Genomic DNA, 26,033 nt, shown 5'->3' on the forward strand with positions numbered 1-26,033 from the left:
CTCTTTTTCAAGCCCCAAAAGGCACCAAGAACAAGTGAAAATTGTAGTTCCAAGAGTAAATAAAATAGGAAACATCCTCCATCCTGGGGCACAGTAGTAAACCCACACCCTAGAGAGCGTAGCTTGTCTCGTCCTGGGAAACTGGTTTTACTGCAAAATTGCAAGAGCCTTATAATTTAATTCACCCAGCAGACTCCTCAGCCACTGTGGGGAAGAGCAGACGGGTCGAGGAAGGCGGGGCCTGTGTCCCGAAGCAGTCACCCAACCTAACAGGATTTGTCAGTAATATAGTTACTTCTTAGCTTCAGTTTTTACCAAGAAATAAAAATGCAAATGAACTCTCATCTCAGGTATGTGAAGTCATCTGAAAATTTGGGAAGCACAAATCGCAGCATTCCAGTGACTGTGGGGCTGTGAGCATGATATTTACTCTTTCTGTTTCCATTAAAGCACGTGACAATAACTAATTCTGTGACTATGTGACAGAGGGTGACACAGAAATGGAACCCGCCGTGGAATTAAGTGTTGCGTAAGTGCTAAACAATTAACCGACCCACTTTCAATTTAAACCTACAGTCCCAGTGTGGTTCTTCATTTTAAGGGCTGGCTGACCCCATTTCCTCTTCCATTACCGTAAACTTCTTTCTGGAAAATTCAAGAGCAGTTTCAAATTTAACAAGATCTTTTAAGTCTTGGAGCAAAGACCCCATCTCAGTACGAAACAACAATTATTGCGATTTGACCTCAGAATCCTGGATTTAATTTCAAGCAAACAGTCTAAAATGCTCTTCACAAGCGAGAGAGTCGCAGAAAGATGGCAGGGCTCCGAACGAAGCACAGAACTCAGAAACACATTCTGATTTAGCGAAATTAGATCGCGGGTGTTAACATTTAAAGGTGCTGAGATGAAAAGAAAACGTTGTTCGGTTGTTTAGAGAAGAAATAACCGTACAGGGTTATTCGGAGGAATTCATGCAGGCTGTAGAGGGGGAGGAAGGCTGCAATAAGGTGTCTGAAGGCTCTCATTCCTGACTTTGGGGACTACCGGTCTGTTTACTGAGAACCCTGAAGATCTCTGTCCCTAGAACTCCTCCTGTGAAGTTCTAGACCCACGTCACCCACTTCCCGCTGGATATCTCCACTTAGACGCGCTGCCAGGGTGTCCCTTAAACACAGCTCGGCAGATCCCGAGCAGATCCTGTCTCCCAGCCCTTCCCTAACCCGGTTTCCCTTCCAGGATTCTGCATTTTGGGGAAAGGCACCAAGTCGGAAACACGTACGTAGGCCATCCTTGATCTGCAATTCCGCTCGTCGCCTATATGGGATTGAGACTTCCTGCTGTTAGCTTCTACACGTTATCAGTCAGAGCCCAGTAAGGAAAAACACACAGCTTACTTTTAATTTTTTTTCATTTTTATTTGTATTTATTTGTTTATTAATTTAAGAAAGAGAGAGCAGGGGGAGGGGCAAAGGGAGAGAGAGAGAGAGAGAGAGAGAGAGACAGAGAATCTCAAGCAGGCTCCACGCCCAGTACAGAGCCAGAAGCAGAGCTCGACCCTACAACACTGAGATCATGGCCTGAGCTGAAATCAAGGGTCGGATGCTTAACCCACTGAGCCACCGGGCGCCCCAACCACAGTAGGTATTTTAACTGGAAGCATTTAATATAAAGAATCTGAATGGATGTCACAAGGCTGAGAAGGCAAAGGGACAGCATGGAGGTGACGGAGAGCCAGGAGCAGCTACCTTCTCCAGCCGGGGCAGGGAGGAGAAGGGGGCGGCTAGCAGAGCGCGGGGGGTGGGGGGGGCCGGACCCCGAAGCTCCTGGGCCCGGGGCATTGAGCAGGCCATCGTGTGCCGCTGCTACGGGAGCTCCGGGGAGAAGCTGCCCCTGGCGGGGCTGCAGGACGGAGGTGGTGGTGCTGGGTACCACTGAGCGGCCGCTGAGGCTGGTCCAGGGCTGCGGGGGGGAGCGGACCTGTTGCTGCTTCCAGGGTGGAGGCCTGTTGCTGGGCTTAGGCCGCTGGCCTCGGAACAGTAGGAAGGGGCAGCTCTCTGTGCCCCTCCCCACGTCCGGTGTCTCCCTTGAGGGAGGGACCCCTCCCCCCTCCGTGTCCTCCCTGCTGACTCCACGCAGCAGCCTCCAGGCCGGCCTTGCTGTTTTCTCGCTTGCGGCCTCCAAGCCACGTTCCGCACGGAGGCCGGACTGATGGCTTTATTACTTTATGTTCTTACAAATAAAACTATGATCCTGACACTCCTTTACTCTCGTCCCGTCGCTGGGAGCCATCGCACAAAGTCGAGGGTCGAGGTCTCCTCCTGAGTCTCTAGGTGGCATGGCCCACGCTCCGAGTCCCCCTGCTGGTCCCCGAGGGCGAGAAAGACCCGCCAGCCCTCCGCAGCCGCAGCCGCATCCCATCCAACACTCAACTTCTCCAGTCCTCCCCTCTCCCCTCTAATTCTCCCCTGACCTCGGTGAGGGCTTCCCCGCCTTGGTGCAGTCTGGGCTGCGCCAGGCTGTCCTGTACACATGGGGGGTGGGCTTCTGGCTTTCTGCCCCCTGGATGCCAGGAGCCTGTGTCCATCCCAATGGTGACAACTGAAGTGTCTCCAGATATTGTCAAATGTCTTTTTTTAAAAAAAATATTTGGTCCATCCATTCATGAGGGACACGGAGAGAGAGAGAGGCAGAGACCCAGGCAGAGGGAGAAGCAGGCTCCATGCAGGGAGCCTGACGAGGGACTCGATCCCGGGACCCGGGGGTCATGGCCTGGGCTGAAGGCAGGGCTAAACTGCTGTGCCCCCCGGGTGCCCCTCTTTCTTTCTTTTTTTCTTTTTTTTTTTAATGATTGATTTATTTATGATAGACACACACACAGAGAGAGAGAGAGGCAGAGACACAGGCAGAGGGAGAAGCAGGCTCCATGCAGGGAGCCTGATGCGGGACTCGATCCCAGGACTCCAGGATCGCGCCCTGGGCCAAAGGCAGGCGCCAAACCGCTGAGCCACCCAGGGATCCCCTCTTTCTTTCTTTTTCAAAAAGATTTTATTTATCTGAGAGGAGAGAGAGCAGGAGCAGGGAAGGGCGGAGGCAGAGGGAGGAGCAGCTCCCCCCCCAGCCGGGAGCCCCCACTTGGGGCTCGGGCCCAGGATCCCGGGATCAGGACCTGAGCTGAAGGCAGACACTGCACGGACTGAGCCCCAGGCGCCCCTTTAATTTTCAGTTAAGCAACACAATCGTCTGGTATGAGCACGCCCCGTGGGGTATTTCAGAACTTTACCCAAAATTCAGATCTACTGTCTGTAGCTGCCCAACGTGGCCTTGCTGCCTGGGGGCCGCGTCACACCGGTGAACCTCAGGGGCCTGCAGGGTTTTTACCGATTGCAATGAGCCGATTTCTCTTTTATGGGTTTGTTTGTCTGTCACTTGTACAGCGAAGCAGCTCCTCTTCCGTAATTACAGGGAGTTGTTCTCAGGGTCAGATGGTGGAGAGGAACAAGAGCCCGGCCTCTCCCTCCAGGCCTGCGGCCCAGACGCCCGTAATAAGAGACAGACCAGCAAGAGAAGGACCAACCAAGTCCAGTTACCGAGTGTGCCTCGTGGGTACTCACGGGAGACCCAGGAACCTGCGTGCATCCTGGAAACCCAGAATCGTTCATTCTTAAGCTCCCGCGAGGCTGGGCCTACAGCCAGGTTCAAGGTGAAGTACGTGATTCTTGTTTTAAGTGGTGTTAGGATATTTAAGTATTTAAGACAACTTAATATCTATTGTGTTAATAAGTTTATTAGCTCTTCAAGCCCATGTTAGCCGGGGAAGTGCTTCTTGTTAGCTTCAGAATCAAAGCGCTTATTAAAGAAAATTAAACATAGTGATACCAGAAGTATAATTTAAACATTTAAAGAAGAAAAAAAGAGAGAAAAAAATAATTAAAAAAATAAACATTTAAAGATAATTAAGTAGGATATAAATGGGACTGATTCTTCAAAGAGATTAGTTGTGGGTGTTTTTTTGTTTTTTTGTTTTTTTTTTTTTGGCATTTGAGTCCGGTTTTTTTCAAGTTGAGTCACTCAAGCTTTATTCAAAACACCCTTGAAAGTGAACACCTTTATGTATTTAAAATAATATAGCTTAAAGATTGACCTTCATTTATTAGTTTTTTACCTTAATTTGTTTATATTAATCAGGACCATCAGGGAAAAGCAAATAACCTTCCCTGTGCTTAAAGATTGCACATAATCCATAGTGACAGTTTTGAAGAGTCTTTTCCTCTCTTGTGTTTTGAGCTGGGGGTGGGGGCAGGGGGAAAGGGAAGGAGTCTCAGGAAGACTCCGTGCTGAGCGTGGACCCTGAGATCAGGACCTGACCCCAAATCAGGAGTCTGCTCCTTGCCCCACTGAGCCCCCCGGGCGCCTCTCGAGGATTATTTTTCATGAAAGTCAAGATGGACAAGGTTCTAACAAGTGGGTTTGGTCACCCGTAGCCTTTCTCAAGAGCCACTGGAAACTAGATTTCAATAAGGAAATGTCTGAAACGCAGCACTTTATTTTGAACCCTGGGTCCTTCCTGCCAGAGGGAGAACTTCCCTTTCCCCTTTGACTTTGCTCCCTTCTTTTCTTCATGTCACCACTGGCGGAGCAAATATGACTCAGAAACCGGTTCCTCGGGGTTGTAACACTGGATGATGCACACTTGGGTCATTACGCCGTAAACCAATGCCTGTGTTCGTTGGGCTGGGTTCTGGGTTCTCCAGAAGGCGCATCGCCGCCGTGTTGCTGAAGAATACTCACAGGTGTGGGGACAGAGGACGAGCCACGGGCCGCGGCTGCTAGGGATCTGTCGCTTGGCTGGGAAGGAGTTTATGTGAATCAGAAATCCTGCCAGAAGATTCAAGAAGCTGTAGAGGTGGCACAAATCTGTGAAGGACCAGCATGGGGATCCTATACTCCGAGGTATGTGACCTTTCTGGAAAGAAGGTTCCAAAGGTGTTGAGAATTGCTCTTGCTTTTCTAATGTGATTTCCTGCTTCTGTTAAAAAATGTGTCCTTTTCTGGTTTGGCTTTCTGTGAGACTGTTAAGTCAAAGCCAAATGCTGTGTACGAAGATCTTTTTGATGTATTTAGTACTTTAAGGCAAATTATTTCATGATTCTAAACCTCTAGCTAGGTCGGAGTGGAGAACAGTACAATATATATATATGTCGCAAAGTCCAGACGTTTGTGGGGTCATCTGGGTCGTGCGGGAACTCATGAAAATAGAATTAATGGAGTCATGTTTCTGATGTCAAACTTCCAGAGGGAAAGTGAAAATTGTACCCAATTGGATTTTTTTTTTTTTAGATTTTATTTATTCCTAAGAGAGAGAGAGAGAGAGAGAGAGAGGCAGAGACCCAGGCAGAGGGAGAAGCAGGCTCCATGCAGGGAGCCCAATGCGGGACTCGATCCCAGGACCCCAGGATCAGGCCCCGGGCTGAAAGCAGACGCTCCACCGCTGAGCCCCCCCCGCCCCGCCCCGGGCGCCCCCCAATTGGATTTTCTAACCATACAGAAGTAGACTGGCTCTTGTAGGGAACCGTAGAGACGGAGTGACAGCTTTCAGCCTGGCATTTGAAAAGCGATTCACTACCAGCAATTATAAATACAGATCACCCCCGCATGGGAGGGGTATCCATGCAGGATATATTTTTGATAGCTTGAGTTTTTGCTTTTCACATCTGACGAATACAAAAAGGTCTTCCCCTGAATTGAAAGTAACCTATTAGGATCAAATCAATTTGTAGTAGTGTGTCGGGGGCGCACAAGCCACACGTCAACTAGAGTGTAAGAGGTGTAATCACGTCATTGTTCACCCTTTACTCCCTTTTCTCTCGGACAGAATTGACCTGTTAGTCTGCATGTCGTTCCAAATGCTCAGCAGAACCTCCCAAGGTGGTTCTCCTCATATCAAAGGCAGTTTCTCTGCTCTTGGAATCATTTCTAATGCCCGTGGTGCGTGTATGTGTGCCAGCCTCCCTCTAGTCAGTGAGACTAGAGTCATTGAGTCTCTATAGTCAACCCAACCTTGAGGAGGTTAAAATTCTACGTGTGTCTTGCTCAAAGGCTTTATCTGGGTGACGCGATCATACATACGAACTGACAACACGCGCAGTTTTCTGCGCTGCTGGTTCTCAGACTCTCGAGGGCCTGCAGGTTGAGGAACCTAAAAGAGAGGAACTTGTTTAATGCGATGTCGCGAGCCCCCAGCCCAGACGGTCTGTTTCACTCAGTCTGGTCTGCGGTGGGGTCCAGGGACTTAGTTTTTAGGGGAGCATCCTAGCTGAGTCTCCCATAAGCGGTGGATTCACCTCCCCGGGGAGAGAAATACTGCTCTAGGCCAGGGCTCTTCAAATTTTAATGTGAGTACAGATCACCCAAGGCTCTTGTTCAAATGCAGATTTTTGTTCTGTTGGTCTAGATGGGGCTGAAGATTTGCATTTCAATTCCTTGATGCTCGTGCTGTCCGTCCCTGGACCACACTTTGAGTAGCCAGATTGCAATAATTACGTTAAAAACAACAACAACAACAACAACAACAACAACAACAACAACAACAACTTAGAACAATTGTTCTTTGCCAGGCAGTGAGTTGAGTCAAGGCGAAGTAAGATACGTTGAATTATTTACAAGTATTGCTGCCGGGGCGGAAGGAAATTTTCCTCTACACTCGTCGAAGAACTTAATTGACCCGAGATAGATTGACGGGATAAAATTGAATTGAATTTTGTACATATGGGGACCCTACGTACATGAGAGTTTAAAGGCAGAAGGATGAGATGAGGGACAGGAGCCCTCCCGAGCTAAGCCGTGGAAGAGGGGCCCAAAATTTAACAGAGAGGAGGCCAAAGCACAGGCAAAAAGCAGAGCAGATATTTGGCAATTAGACGTGTGCCCTGCCCCCCACACGGTCACTCAGATACTATTTCTCTCTGGTAAAAACTCTCATTCTGGGAGAGACCCCTAATTTAGATTCTTCTTGGTAGTTAAGGAGAGGGCATAAGTTTTTCTTGAGCATGTGGGATCTTGATTGCTTCTAGCTAAAAAGGAGTTCACATGCCAAAGTGGCATATTTTGGGGAGACTTACTCTGAACCCCTCCAGTATCAGTGTGAATATCCCCAGAAAAGGAATGAATCTTTCACTTTTCAAATATACAGAGGACCAAGTGACTTGGAATTTACTATATTTAAAGACAAATTCAACAACCACACACGTGCAAGCACACATGCATACATGCACCCCTAAAAATCCCTAACACGGGGATCCCTGGGTGGCTCAGCGGTGGAGCATCTGCCTTTGGCTCAGGACGTGACCCCGGGGTCCCGGGATCGAGTCCCGCGTCGGGGTCCACGCAGGGAGCCTGCTTCTCCCTCTGCCTGTGTCTCTGCCTCTCTCTCTCTCTGGGTTTCTCATGAATAAATAAATAAAATCTTTAAAAAATAATAAAAATAAAAATCCCTAACATGCCTACAAGCTCATTGGTCATTGTTCAAAGTCCCTAATTAATATTGATCCCAGGTAGTCTAAGGTAGTGTTGACACAGATGTTGTGACCATGCAACTCCACACCACAAGTGGAAGTGGATTCCAGGCCCTTCCATCTCTACCCTGTCTACTCACTCTGCTAACAGCAACGGGACACACAGGACCCCCGGGAAGTCCACCATTTCTGGAAAGGAGATAGTTGTTTCCCTTTTTGGCAAATAGTTTCTCAACTTGCAGAATTCCCCCTTGATATCAACTACCACTACTATTTCCCCTCCTCCTCCTCTTCCTCCACCCCCTCCCTCTCTCCCTCCTCATCTTCCTCCTCTGTTTTCTTCTTCTTCTTCTTCTTCTTCTTCTTCTTCTTCTTCTTCTTCTTCTTTTCTTCTTCTTCTTCTTCTTCTTCTTCTTCTTTCTTCTTCTTCTTTTCTTCTTCTTCTTTCTTTTTAAGGTAGAAGTAGCCACCACTGAGGATAGTAAAAGCATTGGAAAACCTAGCTTGAGTGGCAGGTTTGTATGAGGAATAAGGGTTAAATCTTCCTTAGTGTCAGCTGGGTCGAGGATGCTGTTTGTGGCACAGAGGTGTTTATTTTGCTGTCTCATTCTTCCCCAGCAACAGCTGATCCCGGGGGATCCTGGGCTAGTAGGAGGGCGTTCTCAAGAAGCTCTGTCCCAGGGGCTCTGGGTTGTGGGCCGGCTTTAGACAGTTTGCATTTTCTATTGACCGAGTCATGGTGTCCAAGGCAGTGGGTTCTAGAGCTGCACCAATTCCACTGAAGTTTTTGAAGATACCTATTATCCCAGGATACCACCTTCTTGATACCTAGACTGACTTTGTGTTATTCCACACCTAGGACTGGAGTAATCTGGCTCGAGCAATGGTTGTAAGTGCTGAAGAGAAGTGGGTCCTTTTAGATCAGAAGAAAGTTTAGCTCGCTTTCTATAAGCTGCAACTGTCGCTGCATGTGGGAGTGGGAATTACCTGTGAATGGAAAAGAAAAAAAAAACAACAGTTTACTCTTACCCTGGGGGGGGGGGGGGGATGTCCTGATGCAGAAGGTTGGGGGGTGGACCTTTTGTGAGACTCTCCCATCTCCAATTTTAAAGAGGTTGAGAAGCTCTGGAGTAATCCCTCAAATATGAAAACATAACCTACTCATCTGTCATGTGTGCACCGCTCTCTTTTCTGCCCCGTGTCAGTCGCTCTGTGCTTCCTAGGTATAAAGAAAAACAGGGCAAGAGCGAGCCAGTCCTGCCCCACCCTTGGTCCTATACTGCCAAAAGCACCTTTATGGAAAAAAATTAATTCCAGTGTAGTTAACACACCGTGTTGGTTCTATTAGCTTCCGGTGTACGATGCAGTGATTCAACAGTTCCACACATCGTTCAGTGCTCATCAGGATATGTGTACTCTTAACCAAGGCATCTATTTTTTTAACAAAAAAAATTTTTTTTAACAAAAAAACAACTTAATAAAGTTCCACCTCCCGCCTTGAGTGTGAGAAACTTTTCTAGATTGGGAATGTAGGCTTGTCATTTTTCCTTAGAGCTGTAGGGGAGGAGAAAATTCTTTGTCCCTCTTCTCATCTCGGGTTGATTGCCTGGAGCCCTGCAAGTTAGAGTGACAACTGAAATATTAACAAAATAAAAGCAAACAGAAATTTATTAGCACAGGCATTGTGCAAACGTGTGGGAGCATTCATCGAGGGGTAACTCACCAGGGTGATTAGTACTTGGGATCTTGCAGCATCTCAACAGAAAGACGATGCTTGATCAGAGGAGCGATCAGACACGGGAGAAGGGCTTTGAGTGTCTAGGGTGGCAAACTGTGGAAGTGAAATATAATGTGGCGCTAATGGAAGACGAGGGCTACTTAGTAAATTTTATTATGTCGATTCCCTTGGTGCCTTCTCTGGGCTGACAAGGGTAACCTCTGTTCTTCCTGGGAGGGAATTTCCTTCACAAATTTACGTCATGCTTTTAGCTAAATAGGAGGAAGGCAGAGAGCTTTCCTTAAATCTGCTTCTTCTCAGTTGCCTTCAGCTCAAAATAATTATTATGCCGGGATGAATTTGGGGTCCATATTCTGTATATATAGACATGCACACATGTATTGGGGAATGCTTGACATAACATTATATTAGTTTCAGACGTATAGGGTAATGACCCCGTATTTGTAGCAAAATGATCACCACACTGAGGTCAGTTAACGTCCATCACCACAGATCCTTACACACTTTTTTCTTGTGACAAGAACTTTCAAGATCTATTCTCCTAGCTACTTCCAGACATATATTATGTCCCCATGATTTATTCGTTTATAACTCAGAATTTGTACCTTTTGACTCCCTTCAACAATTTAGCACCTTCCACCTCTTCCACCTCACCCCAGGCAGCCGCCAATCTATTCTCATGCCCTGGATTTTGTAGTTGTTGTTGATTTTATTTTGTTCCTGTTGACATTGTTTAGATTCCACACATAAATGAGATCAGATGGTATTCACCTTGCTCTGAGTTATTTCAGTAGCATGATGCCCTCAGTGAGGTCCATCCACACTGCAAATGACAAGGTTTCATTCTTTTTTATGGCTGAGTAGTATTCCATTGTGTGTGTGTGTGCCACCCCTTTATCCATTCATCCATCTGTGGACATTTGGGATGTTTCCAGTATATTTTTATTTTTATTTATTTATCTATTTTTTAAAAAAAGACTTTACTTATTTATTCATGAGACACACAGAGAGAGAGAGAGAGAGAGAGGGAGAGAGAGGGAGAGACACAGGCAGAGGGAGAAGCAGGCTCCATGCAGGGACCCAGATGTGGGACTCGATCCCAAGACCCCAGGATGACACCCTGAACCAAAGGCAGACAGACCCTCAACCACCGAGCCACCCAGGTGCCCCCCAATATATTTTTAAGAGAGAAGGAGAGAGTAAGGAGGCATTCCCAGGTTGGTCCTGGCGTCTGAACAGAGGGTGTGTTAGAGCTCAGTGAGAGAACCTAGATTGGAATAACCAACCCCTGCTAAGGAAGCTGGGCCCTCAAGCAGGGCTGACTCATTTAAGCCCTTATCACACATATTTGTTCGTACTATTTACAATCACAGGAAACATTTAATTAGGTCTTGTTATATATGGGGTCATGTTCAAGCACTTCATGCGTATTAACTGATTTAATACTTACAGCAACCATATGAGAGAATCACTATTATTGTCTTTTTTTTACAAATGAAAACATTGAAGCAAAGGTAGTTTAAGTAACTTGCCCAGGGTTATGCAACTAAAAGCACTTCCTGGCTAGAGACTGGGGGCTGGGAGAGGAGACTTGAATTGTCTACTCAGGGAAATTATGCTTCCACCACTGATGAACACGTTGGTTCTTTGCCCACTTACTTTCTCAATTGGGACACCACATTCCATAAACGAGTTGGTCTTAACCCCTCTGCTTTCTGCCAGTACTCCTCCCCGCTAGGATACACTGTCCCCTGTTTCTCCGAGGGAAAGGATAGGGAACGCTGAATCCAGGTAGCAGAGAGCTACGGGCCGCTCGTACCCTGCAGACCAGTACTGCACTGCAAAGTATTACACAACTTGGAAGGAAGGAAGATGTGTAAGAACTCAACTCCGAGGCGTCAGGAATTCATACTTAACAGACATGTAGACTCTTCTGTGGACTCTTCACTCTACTGGCTGGCGGGGGGAATGTCTTGAAAATAACATCAGAATGATGTTTCCCTTTAAATTTGGAAAGGTCTAACGATAAATGGAGGTTAAATAGGGTTTTGGGGGAGAGCTGGTTGAGTCAAGAGGAGACGGGGTGAGAGCTGTTGGCAATGGGAAGGCCATTGGACTGGAAGTCAAGTAAACTTATAATTCAGTACTGACCACACCAGGAACTCCATGGGGCTTTATAAAAGAAGACAGCAGGGTGAGGTTGGGTTTAGTGTCCTGTCATTCTGCGATACGAGAGAAGAAAAGGCGGAGATGATGGAAACAAAACGCTTCCTTCGCGATCTTACCAGCTCCCTCTACTTTGTCTGCATGTTGAACCCCTAGTTTTGGCATTGTGTATTCAGAAAAAGGCAGCACCATGGGGCTTCCGCTCTATTTGGTTTCTCAATTCTTTCCTTATTTTACAAATGGTAATGTACCAAGTCACATTTCTTTTTTTTTTTAAAGATTTATTTTTATTTATTTATGATAGAGAGAGGGGGGGGGGGAGACACAGGCCGAAGGAGAAGCAGGCTCCATGCAGGGGGCCCCACGCGGGACTCAATCCCGGGACCCCAGGATCGTGCCCTGGGCCAAAGGCAGGCGCTAAACCGCTGAGCCACCCAGGGATCCCCCAAGTCACATTTCTAAAAGGAAATGATAACTTGAGTGTGTGAGCAGAAATCAAGACCAAAACTTTGTAAATATTTATTCATTCACTCACTCACTCATTTGTTGAATCAACAATATTTGTCGACCACACTATTCCAGGCACATGGTAGCTTCTGGGACGTGGTGATAACCAAATGAGAGTGGACCCTGGCCTCTTGGAGCTACCAATTTTAAAAATGAACGTATACGCATGAAAAAAAATTATAAATAGTGGCCATTGAGATCAAGGAAGCATGAGGATATAAGGGGGGGAGTGGTGTACCCAGGTTCTTTGACCTGAAGGGCCCCCGGGGTTAGGGACACTGAGGGGGAGTTCTGAGGAAGGAACGGTGTCTTCGGAAGCTGGGGGGGAGGGCTGCCGACGGAGGGATGGGTGTGTGGAGAACTGGAAGCTTCCACGTTGAGCCAGTGGGACTGATGGGCGGGGGCGGGTGCAGGTTCCGCGGGTAAGAGCGGCTCGGCCAGCTGCGGGCCACGGGGCTACTGTCTCTGCGGGATTTGAAGGCCCATGAAGCTGACCAGAGCTCGTCCTGCCTCTGAGTATGGCCCAAGCTGCGAGGCTCTGGCACCGGCCTCCTCACCGTCTGGCTGGGGGCCCGAAGCCCCGGAGGCTGTGGGGGGCACGTCCTCACTTCCCCCGGGCCCTGCCCTCACCTGTTCGGAGGCCTGGGGTGCTGGGGAGATACCTGGGCTTCTGATCTGCTGCATCCTGGGGGCTAGAGCCCCCGTTGGTCCTCCTCGGTGGGGGAAGGCTTTCCTGCTCTCTCCCCTTGCTGCCACCGGCGTCGAGCTTCCTGGGTCCGAGCCCGCGAGCAGCCCCTCTGGCCTCCTGGCGGCAGACGCGACTTGTCCCCAGCAGATCTTGTTGGAGAAAGAACACAAAACAGGCAGCTGTGTGCCCTGCCTCCGTTTGTCCTCGTTGCTACGAGTCCCCACAGTCCAGCCCCTTCCGGGGCCTTCCTTCATGGGACAGAAGGGCTAAGGGAGCCTAAGACAACCTTTAAAACAAAAACAAAAACAAAAAAAACTCTGTGCCTTTTGTATTTGTCTGGAAGAAGGAACTTCTTAAAAGTCTCCAAACCCTAGTGTTCGACGAAATGACTCCTCAGAGAGAAAGGCTTGAGATCAGTTGTTGGAATAAAAGGAAACCCTTGCCGCGGTCCCTGAGGGGGGAGTCCGACAGGGCGGGGGGGGGGGGGTGGCGTCCCTCCAGGTTTCCTGGGAAGACCCTCCCCGGGGCGCGGGTCCACCTGAATCCATTGGCTTCAAAGGGCGCAAATCCTCCTCGGAAGTTGTTATGAGACATTTTATGGGGCTGGAGCCTCAGCACGAGCAGGTTCCCCAGCAGCCCGCCCGGTCCCCTGAAGGCCGCCAGGGACCCGCGGGACCTCTCCCCAGGCCCGGAGTCAGGGAAGCCCCATTACTTTTTTTTCTAAAGGTTTTATTTATTTATTTGAGAGAGAGACACAGCGAGAACGAGAGTGCAGCAGGGGGGAGGCAGGGGGCGGCTCGGCTGGGCAGGGAGAGGCAGGCCTGGATCCCAGGACCCTGAGGCCATGACCAGAGGGCTGACGCCTCACCTCCGCAGCCCCCGCCCCAACGTGGTCATGTTAGATAATAGACGCAGAATCTGTAGTCGCTCGTCCGCAGGCTGCAGGTGTCACATGGCCCCGAGAGAGGCCGCTGCCGCTTCAGTTTGAGGGCCTGGGAGTGAGGCCCCAAGTGGGCTGGGCCTGGGGTTCCAGCACCCAGACTGGGGGTATTTTGAAAGCCAGGAGACGTCGGACAAGTAAAGCGCACTGAAGCTCGTCCCTGACGGTCCAGGTTTCCGGAGTTTCTTTTTTTCTTTTCTTTTTCTTTTTTTTTTTTTTGGTTTCCAGAGTTTCTGCCGCTCCTCACCTCTTATTAGCATAAGGGTCATCACGGCTCCACTGTTGTTCCCCGGGCACCCTCCTGCGTAGTTTGCAGAGGTTCTCAACCTTCCCTGTGTTAGGTGACACTAACGCCCCCACCTGGCTCCAGTCTCCCCCCTAGGTTACTGGGACGCCCAGGGTTGAGCACCTGCCTTGGGCTCAGGGCGTGACCCCGGGTCCTGGGATGGAGTCGCAGGTCGGGCTCCCAGCATGGAGCCTGCTTCTCCCTCTGCCCGGGTCTCTGCCTCTCTCTCTCTGTGTCTCATGAATAAATAAATAGAATCTTTAAAAAAAATCTAAGAAAATCAAAGGGCCCTGATGCTTGGCCAGGCTTGAGGCCCCCTGCGCTGGAGCAGCAAGCAGGCTCTCAGGTCAAGGCCGGGGTCTGGTTGCAGAGAGAAGGCGGAGGCCCAGGGAAGCGCCCGCGGGGCGGGAGGGGTTGTGCGGTGGGCAGGGAGGTGGCCCTGGACCTCACCGAACCAGCTGGAGGGCAGGTGGCTCATGGCAGGAGCACAGGGTGCCGGGGCAAGAGGCGAGGGGTGCAGGGAGGCAGGGGAGAGGGGCGAGGGGAGCAGGGACGAGGGGTGCAGGGATGCAGGGGAGAGGGGCGAGGGGAGCAGGGATGAGGGGTGCAGGGGCAAGAGGCTCAGGGGCGTGGGGGGCACAGCGGCGCAGGGGCAAGGGTCCGGGCAGGCCCCAGCCCAGCGCACCCCGGGCTGTTGCTCCATGGCGAAGCGCACGGGGCAGGGCAGCCAAGGCTGGAGGACCCGGGGTCAGGGCGGCCTCACTGCCGTTGTGAAGGAGGGCGCAGGGGGCAAGGCCTGCGTGCCGCCCACGGGGTCGGTCCTGCTGAGGACGGAGCCCGGGCCTTGGGCCCTGAGGCCTCACAGGGCGGCGCGGGGGGGACAGGCACCGCCATCACCGTGCACCCCTGCACCTGTTCCCTCTGGGCCGGGTTGCCTGACCCCCCCACCCCCCACTCCGCAGCCTCCTCCTCCAGGCGGCCTCCCTGGGCTCAGCGAGGGCTGCCCGCTGGGGGACGCTGGGGCTTTACGCGGGCCCAGAACCTTCTCTGAGATGGCTGGGCACTGGGAGGAGGCTGATGAGCCCGGAGGACGCCTCCCTGCACGGCCAGGACTGTGTGCGGGGCTGGGGGAGGCCGGGAGGGACCCTGAGGGTCGGACCCTGAGAGACCACGAGGCTGGTCACTCCAGGGGCCCCAGGAAGCACCCGAAGGCAGACCAGCTCCCTTTCCCCTCCCTCCTCTTTCTCTGCAAAGATTCTCAGGAGCCCAAGTGCAAGGGCCCTTACCCGGTGTCCCCTGCGGTGTCCCCTGCCGGTGTGAGCTCAGGCTGTCAAGGCTTTTAAGGTTTTTGTTTTTTTTGGAAAGCCTTTAATTGCTTAAGAGCAGCTGGAAATCTGGATGACAACATGAAATACTCCGTTATTTTTAATGTCGTGATTTTTAAAAAAAGGGTCACCCATTGGCCTTACAGATGATGCGGAAGGTGCATCGGTTGGGGAGGGATTTGAGTTCCAGCGTGTGGCCATCGTGGGGTGACAACGTACAACGACTTGCCCCATTCCTCTGTTTCGTGACTGAGGACACGGACACACGTAGGGGAAGGGATCTGCCCACGGGCCGCAGGACGGTGGCCGCGGAACCAGACGTCGGGCCAGTTTGCTGCCGGCAGACTCGCATCGGTCCAGCTGCTCGGGGCCCCGTGCGGCAGCCCAGCTGGTGACCAGGTCTGCTCCCGGGGTGATGCCAGGGTGGCAGGAAGGTGACGTGCGTCATTGTGCGTTTGGGCTGCTTTTTGGACCCGTGTCTCGTGCTCACGTCCTTTTGGGGCCCAGAGGTTTGCCTCCCTCTGCTGCGGAGCCGACTTTCCTTAGGATGCTCCATCAGTGGGGCCCTGGGCTCAAGGGGTGAACCCTACAAGCTCGGGACCATGGTGTCTGGCAAGCTCGGAGCCTAGAGCGCCGAGCCCGGGGCCGCAGCTGGCGCATGTTGCCCGCCTCCGGCCGCTGTCCCTCTGCTTCTCCAGCTGGGCAGCGCCTCTGTGCTCCGACCTGACCGCGGCGGCCCGCACGGGAGCCACGGCCTTGTCGCCCAGGAGAGCCGCCTGGACGCGCAGGGGCAGTAAATCCCGCCGGCTGAGCGCCACCTGTGCGCCGCGCATCCTTCTGGGCGGCGGGTTTGGTTCACGCTTCTGAATAAAATCAGCCTGAGAATGTGGAGTGTTGGCCTCCGGGGCCCCGGGCGGGGGACCTGGGGTGACGAGGGCCGGGGCGGCCTGAGCCTCAGCCCCTCCCGGTGCACCAGCCTGGGCCACGCCATAAGGAATCCTCAGGAAAGAGCGACAGGTGGCAATTGTGGGGAACCAGCGCTGGCCTGGGAAGGCCTGATAAGGGGAGAACTGAGTGGTGACCTGAAGGGCCGGCTCGCCCGCAGCTGGAGGGGGACGACACGGGGGCAAAGGTGTCCCGTGCGGAGGGGCCGCGAGGGCTGCAGCCCAGATGGAAGGAGCCGAAACTGAGGCATTGAGAACAGGGGTCCGGGGGGGCCCATGGGGCAAGGGGAGGTCGGCTTCGGTCTTGCTGTTAGGCTCCCATCATGCCTTGCAAAGCTCATTCTAACACTTTCTAAATGATTCAAGCCGCGGTGTGATGGAGACCGAACGTGTCACCTACGATCACAGCTTGGGAACACTTGAGTTTCAAGTGATGGGCGAGGACCCCTCTCACGGGGGGCTTCGTTAGAGCCGTATTGAAACTCTGCTTTCGCGTGTCGCCCCTCAGCCCATCTGCCAGGCGGCCTACCAGAACGACTTTGGGCAGGTGTGGCAGCTGGTAAGAGACGACAGCGCCTGCATCAACGTGCGAGACGGCTTTAATGGAGACACCCCCCTGATCTGCGCTTGCAGGCGAGGACACCTGAGAATCGTTTCCTTCCTTTTAAAAAGAAATGCTGACGTCAACCTCAAAAACCGGGTGAGCCCATTACACGTGAGTGGAGGGAGCCGTCGACCATGGTCATCCGCCCCCCGCACGGCAGTGATGGATGCCGTGCTCCTTGCGCGGAGCTCCTGGCACCAACATTTCGTTTTTGGCCTTACTTTAGAGGGACAGACACGTACTATTCTATTAGGCTAAGAAGGCAAAGAAATCATAGCTCAAGCAGCAGGCGTATTTTGTGGGGAATTACGTCCTCCTGCTTCTGAAAAGAAAGGTAATGGTTCACTCACTTGACTAGTGAGAGCTTCTCCCTCTTTTCCTCCTCCTGCTCCTGCTGTTCCTTCCGCTTGCCTCCCCTGCTCCTCCCCTTCACCGTCACAGAAAGATTTCCCGGAAAAAAGTAGTGACCTGGCGGTGCTATGTCATTAGGCTTTTACCTACTAGGTCAATGTTCTCCAGAAGAGCCTACACCTTGCCTATAGGATTGCTTATAGGATTGAAGAAAGCCAGAGAGAGATTGTCAAGGACTAGCAGGCTCGTGACCCAGAGGCTCCTTGAAGCCCCACAGAAGGCACAGAGATTGTACCCAGATGCGGCTCCCGCTGGTGGGTCTTCAGGACCATTGCTGTGAGCATCCGGTCGGAGCACGTTCGAGCATCCAGTGTCCGCCTCACAGCAAAAGCGAATACATAGGAAAAAAAATAACTAATGACCATGAGTGGCCTGTTCCCACTGACACACATTCAGTGAGGCCAAACGGGGGCAGGACCCCACTGACCCCTTTGTGTCAGTCCAACACCAGCTCGTTTGGAGCCATAATATATTCTCGGAAAATGGATCTCTACTGGACCTTCTTGTTCGTACTTAATACTATTTTCTGCCTGGTTGAGTTTAAACGCAAGTCGTAAAAACAAACAAACAAACAAACAAACAAATAAATAAATAAGTAAATAAGTAGATAGATAAATAAATAAAAATAAATGCAAGTTATGCCTGTGCTGAATCTAACAGGAGCACGGCGCAGTGGGGTACGACACCGTCTCCCTAGCACACCCCGAGGAGTGTGGGTCAACACGGGGAGGGGGCCATGAAAGCAGAGAACCTGAACCAGCCTGCTGGGACCCCCTGGTATCATGAGCAGCTCGGAAAGGACTCTAGGGATCCGTTAGAAAAATAGAGATTTTATCAGAACAAGGCTTACATTTTCTATTTTTTAAAACATGGTTAATGGTTTTTGAATGAGTAATCTTTTTTAAAAAAATTTATTTTTTATTGGTGTTCAACTTGCCAACATACAGAACAACACCCAGTGCTCATCCCATCAAGTGCCCCCCTCAGTGCCCATCACCCAGTCACCCCCACCCCCCGCCCTCCTCCCCTTCCCCCACCCCTAGTTTGTTTCCCAGAGTTAGGAGTCTCTCATGTTCTGTTTCCCTTTCTGATATTTCCCACTTATTTTTCCTCCTTTCCCCTTTATTCCCTTTCACTATTTTTTATATTGAATGAATAATCTTAATTTTTCCCCACTACTGATCGTGGTACATAAATAATTTAACCGGTGCCTCCTCATTTCTTAAGTCTATGTTTACGACGTATTTTCAGAAGTAATAAATAGACAAAGGCCTTAAAACATTTCTGGGGCAATTCATATGCGCATGCCTACTAGAGAACAGCAATTCTACGGGAAGCCAATTAAAACATAAGTATACTTTTTCCTTTTTTTTCCACCCCATTGGCCTGTCAAATTGACCAGGATTAAAAAAGGAAACTGAGTGTTGGTCAGGAAGGAAGTTTAAATCCTTATGGTTTTAGCGGAGCACGATTTAACAAGGGTTCATACCTTTCACGTCAGCAATCATCCTTTTAGAGACTTTTGCTAAGGACGAATCAGGGAATGTTGACAAAACCTTGTGAATCAGGGCGTCCTATCAGTATAATTCGTAAGAATAAAGAGTTAAAATCTTGAAATGTCCAACAGGTAGAGTTTGGTAAATCGATTGGAATAGCTCCGTTCAACAGACAGTCATGCAGCCGTTACAGTCAGATGTTTAGAAGTGTTAAAAGGCACGGAAAATGCACACATTCTGTTAACTGAGAAAAAAAACTGCAGATATGATTTTGCTTATGCGGTAGGATCCTGTGGTTTCAAATTCCACACGATGCAGTTTAAAAGACTGGAAGACAATACAGACAAAATGTCAACAGATATTTCTGGGCTGTTCGAAAGTGGCTGATTTTATTTTATTTATTATTTATTATTTATTGTTTATTATTTATTTATTTTTATTTTATTTTATTTTATTCTATTCTATTTTATTTTATTCTATTTTATTTTATTCTATTCTATTCTATTCTATTTTATTTTATTTTTTTTGAAAGTGGCTGATTTTAAATTGTCGTTATATACTTGCGTAGTTTGTAAAATTTTTCAGGGAACATATATACCTTGGTATTAAAAAGACAAAAAGGGGACGCCTGGGTGGTTCAGCGGTTTAGCGTCTGCCTCCAGCCCAGGGCGTGACCCTGGGGTCCTGGGATCGAGTCCCGCATCGGGCTCCCTGCATGGAGCCTGCTTCTCCCTCTGCCTCTCTCTCTCTCTGTGTCTCTCAGGAATAAATAATCCTTAAAAATAAATAAAAATAAAAAGACAAAAAGTGAAAAGGTGCTCTTATTTAAGAACAGTGCCTCCTTCAAGCAGAACGTAGCGTCTCTTTTCTCTCTGGCTTTCTCTCTCTTCACATTGACTTGGTTGGCATTCCAGTCACCGTGGCCTGGTTTGCGTTATTTTTATTGTGCTTATTTCTGTCTCCCTCTGTTTGGTCATGAGACCTTGAAGTTTCACATCCCCCACAACCTCTAGAAGCTTAAGTCTATCACCTGATACGTATTTGCACATCCCAATCCTTCGCCCAGTGCGCGTATGCGTGTAGAGCAGGGAAGGTACGCCCCGCGGTCAAGGTCTTCCCGTCGACAAACCACAGGAGGCATAATCCTATACCATAGATGTTCAGGGATGACTATAGCATTTCACACTGAATTCAGTCCTATATTTGTATCTCAATGCTTTGCCCTCAAAACTAACACACACGTAAGAATTCTTTTTTTTTTTTTTTAAAGATTTATTTATTTATTCATGAGAGACCCAGAGAGAGAGGCAGAGACCCAGGCAGAGGGAGAAGCAGGCTCCATGCAGGGAGCCCGACGCAGGACTCGATCCCGGGACCCCGAGGTCATGCCCTGAGCCCAAAGCAGATGCTCAATCACTGAGCCACCTGGGTGCCCCAGGATTCATCTTTTTTTAAAAAAAATTATTTATTCATTTTCAAGAAAGAGAGTGTGATGGGAGGAAGGGCAGAGGGTGAGGAAGAGAGAGAGTCTCAAGCAGATTCCCCATGGAGCCCTGGACGGGGCTCGATCCCACGCCCCGAGGTCAGGACCGGGACTGAAACAAAGGGTCGATTGTTGCTGAGGAGCCACTGAGGCCCCTGAAAATCCATCTTTTGATGACTAATAAGATGAGCTTGTCACTCTTGTCGCTCTGTGGCTTCCCCCCGACTTGTTCTTCAGGCTGTGCTCTGCTTGACATCCCAGTCAATGGAGACGTGGTCTCGTGAATCAGACACGCTCCACACAAAGACTTGCCATGGGTACCATAGAAATAAAAACCACAAACCAACTTTGTTTTTAATAATGTAGTATTTTTTTTTTAAAGTAAGCTCTCCTGCCCAACATGGGGCTTGAACTCATGACCCTGAGATCAAAAGTCGCATGTTTTATCGACTGAGCCAGCCAGGCGACCCACAGATGGAACTCTTTTTTTTTTTTTTTAATTTTTTTAAATTTTTAAATTTTTAAATTTTAAATTTTTTTAATTTTTTAATTTTTTTAATTTTTTAATTTTTGAAAATTATTTATTTATTTATTTATTTATTTATTTATTTATTTTTGAGATGAAACTCTTTCATTTTGCGATCTGAAAATGTGAAACCTGAGACAAATATTAATAAACAATCCTTTTCTTAATTTTCAGAAAGGGAGAAACTGCTTGCATTATGCTGTGAAGAAGAGATTCACCTTCTTTGATTACCTACTCATCATCCTCTTGATGCCCGTTCTGCTTATTGGGTATTTCCTGATGGTGAGTGGCACCCCGGGTGCTCACGGGGTCGGGGTGCACGCCGGGGGCGCTGGGGGTCAATACTGTGACTCGTTGGGTTGCCTGGGCCGGTCAGAGGCAGAGAACCAGGGACCAAACAAGCTCTTGGTTCGTGTCCTAAACGTAGAAAGAAGAAAGGTAGTCGACCAGGTGAATCAGTAGTAAAATAAATAATCAGAAAATAAACTAATAAAAATAACTAGAAAAATAAATTAACCTTGATTAAGCATCCTCTGAAGAAAGCAGAAAATCCTGAATTTTAAGAAAAAATTCCCTTATCACCTCTTTTCTCCAGCACAGTCTTCCAGCGGGAAGTGTCATTACCCCCTTGGGTATTTAAATGTCATGAATAAATAAATAAAATCTTCAGAAAATTAAAAAAAAAAAGTCACAGAATTTGAGGAAATCCAGTTAACTGCGATAACGCTGATTATGATGCTTGGGTTTATGGGAAGGAGAAAAATCACAAGTCACTGAGAAACACGTGATCTGTTGATACTCCGGGGAAGTTCTTCAACAGTTAATTGCGCGTTCGGCCCGGCGTTGGCATGTGTGCGGTCTCCGGGCTGGCGGGGGCCTGGCCGTTCGCTTCCGAGACCATCACGGGGGTGATGAGCAAGGATCTGTTGACCCACAACCCTGCTCCCCAAGACGGTCGGATGTTTCAAAGCTGGAGGCCTTGGTTGAAATGCTGCTTGTGACCAATAACCGCCTCTGACCGTGCGTTTGTCAGGCGTATTCATGGGCCTGCGCTGCACGTCTGTGACGCGTGAGGCCTAAGCGCCAGGACAGGACGTTTTAGGGGAAGGACCCGAAAGGCCTACGTTGCCTCAGAGAAAGGAGGAGGAGAAAACCCGTGTAGAGGCTGCCGCAGGGGTGGGGCTGCAGGGCGGGAGTGGGGGGATGGCAGGGTGAGGGGGGAACTGGTGGGGCGTCGTGCGGGGCCAGCGGCTGGCCCACCTGTGCCCCCGAAGCAGCCGGGCGGGTGCCCGCACTGTCGCGTGCTGAGCCTCAGGGGACTGGGCCGGAAACGTGGGCTTTGAGGAGCCTCTTCATCTCCTTCCTTGTCCAGTCCCTCCCAACGGGCTGCCCCGGGCCCGCCGTGAGCCCGCGCTGCGCCGGGGAGGCCGACGGGGTAGCCCTCGGCCTGGTGGGAGCTAGAGCCTCGTGAGGAGCGGGTCCGTGGAGTGACCACGGACACGCACGTGGGATCACAGGGCCACAGGCAGAGCCGATGGGATGGGTGACGGGACAGCCCAGGAGGGAGGGCTCCCCGGCTCCAGGACGGGGAGCGCCATAGACGGGTCGGGATCGCAGTAAGTCCCGTTGAGTAGACAAGTGAGGCACGAAGCCGAGACAGTGCCCGTCGAGGAACCCGCTCGGTACCCGCTGCTCGTCGCAGGTGTCCAAGACCAAGCAGAACGAGGCCCTGGTGCGAATGCTGCTGGACGCCGGCGTCGACGTCAACGCCACCGACTGCGTAAGTCCCTGCGCTCGCTCATCCGGAAAAACACTCGAGTCGGTGTTTGCCCGCGTGGGCGCGTCTCCTGCAAAGCCGCTGGCCGCGTTTTTCTAGACACGTCTGCGTTTTCCTTTTCTTCCCTGGCACCCCATTTTCTCTCTGTGCTCCTGCTGCTAGGCAGGCGGCCTGGAAGCCGTTGGGGTGCTGCTGCTGCGCTCACGGGGATGAAGCCTCCATCGGCTCTGGGATGTTTTCATTTACGTCTTTATTTCTATTAAGATTCTGTGTATTTCTATCTGAGAGAGGAGCGAGTAAGTGAGAGGGAGCACGAGTCGGGGGGCGGGGAGGGGACAGCGGAGGGAAAGGGAGAAGCAGGGAGCCCGATGGGGCGCGACCCCAGGACCCCGGGGTCATGCCCGGAGCCTCACCCACTGAGCCCCCCAGCTGCCACCCTCGAGGACGTTTTTAAAGGAACCTCCGGCCTTTGGTGAGAAGTTAGGGGACATGCAGGCTCCGCTAAGGAACTTCCATCCTGGGACGTTAGGACACCGGGGGCCGAACGCATCCGTGTCACCCGGCCTGTCCCTCCGTGCCGGTGGGCGTTGTGGCCACTCAAACCCACCCGACTCTTGGCTTTGCCAGCTGTGAGGTGAGGACACTGGTGGGACCTGCGTCGCAAGGCTGGCGGCGCCCGGCCCGCAGGGAGCGCCCGGAGGACCCGGGTGTCGACGGGTCAGCGGGACCAGGACCAGGCCGGCCGGCAGCGTGAGGCCGGCGCCCAGCAGCAGCCTCTCACGTCCTCCTGGTTCTAGGCCCGAGGCTCTGTCTCCACCTTCCGCCCTGACCCCATGCTCCTCGGCCTCCCGCCAACCATCGTAACTGCATCCAGTGTTTATTTCTATGAGCTTTTATTTGCTCATTTTCTATTTGGCTTCCCGGGTCTTTATCGGAAAAGTAGCCGGTTGAAGTTTGAGTAGACGAGAACCAATATTTTCCTTGCGGTTCCTAACTTATTTCCTGTTGTGTGCCTCTGCGTGTGTGCACGTGTGTTACCACTGTTCCGCGGTGCAGGAGATGTGCCCACCCCGTTTCTATTGCTCATTTACATCGTCTTAGTTTGGTTGTTGGTATCATGTGTTTACATGGAGGGAGCTCCGCGTGCGTGTGTGCATGTGGGTGTGTCCGTGCATGTGTGTGTGCGTGTGCACATGCATGAGTGTGTTCATATGGGTGTGTGCATGTGTGTGCATGCATGAGTGTGTGCATTTAGGTGTGTGTGCATGTGGGTGTCTGTGCATGTGCGTATGTGTGTGTGCGTGTGCACATGCCTGAGTGTGTGTGAATATGTGAGAATAAGTTCATGAAATGCATGCTTTTTCTTCTATCTAAGATAGGACTTTTGAGTGGATTCGGGCAGACGGCTCCTGTGCCCTGCCCTTTCCTCAGGCAGCCGTGCAGTGTATCACGTCAGCCGGTGGTAGCCCTTAGGTGGGGGCGCCCGGGGGGGGCTCAGGTCATGACCTCAGGGTCTGGGCTCCGGCGCAGGGGCAGTGGCATCCCGGCTCGCTCTCCCTCCCCTGCTCGCTTGCTCGCTCTCATGAATCAGTAAAACCCTCCAGAGAGGACGAGGCAGGAGACGTGCTGAGGCCTCTTCCTGGTCTCCCCGTTTAAATTCAGAAGGTCTGGAGCTTTGCCTGTGACCCCGATTTCTCTGGGACGTCTTTCTGCGTCCCTGGGTCTGTGTCTGGCTGCGCATGTCATTCCCGTGTACACGCACACTCTCTCACACTCACAGTCACACTCCTTTCCCTTCCACCTCGAGGTGCCCCGTGCACGTGCCCTTCGGTAATCGGACCCTTTATTTCACGCGGGGAGGTTCCGAGCCGGGCTCCCTTGCGTGTCACCGCTTCATGGAGGGGAGTGCCCGGGCAGGACCCGCGGGGACCGGGGCGGGGGGGTATCTCTGGTGTGTCCGCACACCGAGGCCACGGTCCTGTCATCTGTCGCCGCTGTTCTGAGCGAGTCCCAACAGAGCAGGTCCAGTGTTCCAGAATGCGGGCCTGGGGGCCTCCCTCCGGGCTGCGCCCCCGCGGACCTCCTGGACCTCCGCCGCCTGCTGCAGGCTGTGGGGACTTGGGTCGACACCCACAGAGGATGGGCCCGTGTGTGTCGGGGGCGGGGAGGTGGCGGCGCTGCGGACCAGGAGCGTCTGCTGGGTGTGCCCTGGGACGGGGAGTCCCGGCCGGGAGGGCCACCTGCCGCGGTGGCGAGCGCTGAGCCCGTGTGTTGTAGGCCGGCTGCACCCCGCTGCACTACGCCTGCCAGATGAAGAACCAGACGCTCGTCCCCCTGCTGCTGGAGGCCCGGGCGGACCCCACCATCAAAAACAAGGTAAGAATCCCAGGGCCTGGGTCCCGGGGGTGACCCAGGGGTGGGCGCCTGCCCTGGGCTCAGGCCGTGACCCTGGGGTCCTGGGATCGAGTCCCGGGTTGAGCTCCCTGCAGGGAGCCTGCTTCTCCCTCTGCCTGGGTCTCTGCCTCTCTCTCCGGGTCTCTTTGAATAAATAAATAAAAGCCTAAAAAAAAAGGAATCCGAGGCCACGGCCCGAGGGCCCTCCCAGCAGCGGTGGCTTCGTGTTGGGGTGAATCAACCGGCTCCCACGCTGACAGCGCAGCTCCCCGTCCTCGCCGAGGGGCTAGTCCCCGCTTGGGCCCGGCGCGGCTGCACGACCGACCGACCGTGACTTCTGTCTCCGCAGCGAGGCGAGAGCTGCCTGGAGGTGGCGCGCAGACTGCGCTTCCCGCAGATTGAGGCCATGCTAAGGAAGGGCTCCTAACCCTGGGGACGCCGGAGACCTGCGGGACTGGATCGCGTCCCCGGCTGCACCGGCTGCACCGCTGGGCGGCCGAGGACCTGGGCGCTTCCCGGCTTGGCAGGTGCCACGGTGACGCCGCTCCGGGGAGCTCCTGGCTGGTGGCCGCTGGGGACCCCGCAGCTCTCGGAGACTCCGCTTCGGTCTCAGACTCAGGGTGTCCCGAGGAGGGAGGTGGCGGCTGCCTGGGTCGCTCCGATGAGCCGCCCTCCTGGAGGCTGCGCTTCCCCGTGGCGCCTGGGGACCGGCTCCTCAGTCCTGCTGCAGGAGCGAGAGGGGGAGCGAGACTGTCGGGCGGGGACGGGACGGGAAGGGAAGGGACGGGCGGGACGGGACGGGGCGCTTCCTCTGTGAACCTTCACCGGCCACGCGCTCCAATAAAAGCCCGTGTCGTCCTGCTGGGAGTCTGCACGGAGGGGACGCGGCGCTGCCGCTCGGGGCTCGGGGCCTCCCCTCTTCCCCCCGGGAGCCGACAGGCCCTCTTGTCTTTGACTTTCATTTATTTGGGAGATGACGGGGGCGCAGCCAGGGGGCAGCGGGGCCGAGGAGGAGCCGGAGCCCATGTGGGACTCGTTCCGGGGCCGCGGGTCGCAGGCTGAGCCCAGGCACCCTGCTCGAGGGCCTCGAGCTCTGGGGCCGCACGCCAAGGCCCCCCGACTTCAGGGGCTCCCGCAGCCGGACCCCTCCACCCTGCTGGTTCCTCTGTGCGAGGCCGCTCTGCAGGCTGCGCTGTTCACGGGTAAAATCCAGAATATTTTATCCTCCCTCCTCCC

The 26,033-nt window shown here is 52.0% G+C and overlaps 1 protein-coding gene across 5 annotated transcripts; it reads left to right on the top strand.

The window, feature by feature from the left end:
* Nucleotides 1–3,472: 3,472 nt before the first annotated feature.
* ANKRD22 (ankyrin repeat domain 22) lies at nt 3,473–25,579 on the top strand. 5 transcript variants are annotated; one of them, XM_072803675.1, is made up of 7 exons: nt 3,473–3,706; nt 4,753–4,951; nt 16,615–16,821; nt 20,801–20,908; nt 22,329–22,406; nt 24,681–24,779; nt 25,147–25,579. In XM_072803675.1, exons 2-7 carry the CDS (start codon nt 4,931–4,933, stop codon nt 25,222–25,224), a joined length of 591 nt encoding a protein of 196 aa, XP_072659776.1. In that variant the 5' UTR covers nt 3,473–3,706; nt 4,753–4,930; the 3' UTR covers nt 25,225–25,579. The 5 variants fall into 5 exon arrangements, with proteins under 5 accessions (XP_072659776.1, XP_072659775.1, XP_072659779.1 ...); XM_072803674.1 differs by having other exon boundaries at nt 3,473–3,701; XM_072803676.1 differs by lacking the exon at nt 3,473–3,706 and having other exon boundaries at nt 4,597–4,951; nt 16,615–16,806; nt 25,147–25,578.
* Nucleotides 25,580–26,033: the final 454 nt, after the last annotated feature.

Source organism: Canis lupus, chromosome 27, assembly GCF_048164855.1.
Source record: "Canis lupus baileyi chromosome 27, mCanLup2.hap1, whole genome shotgun sequence".
Lineage (NCBI taxonomy): Eukaryota > Metazoa > Chordata > Mammalia > Carnivora > Canidae > Canis > Canis lupus.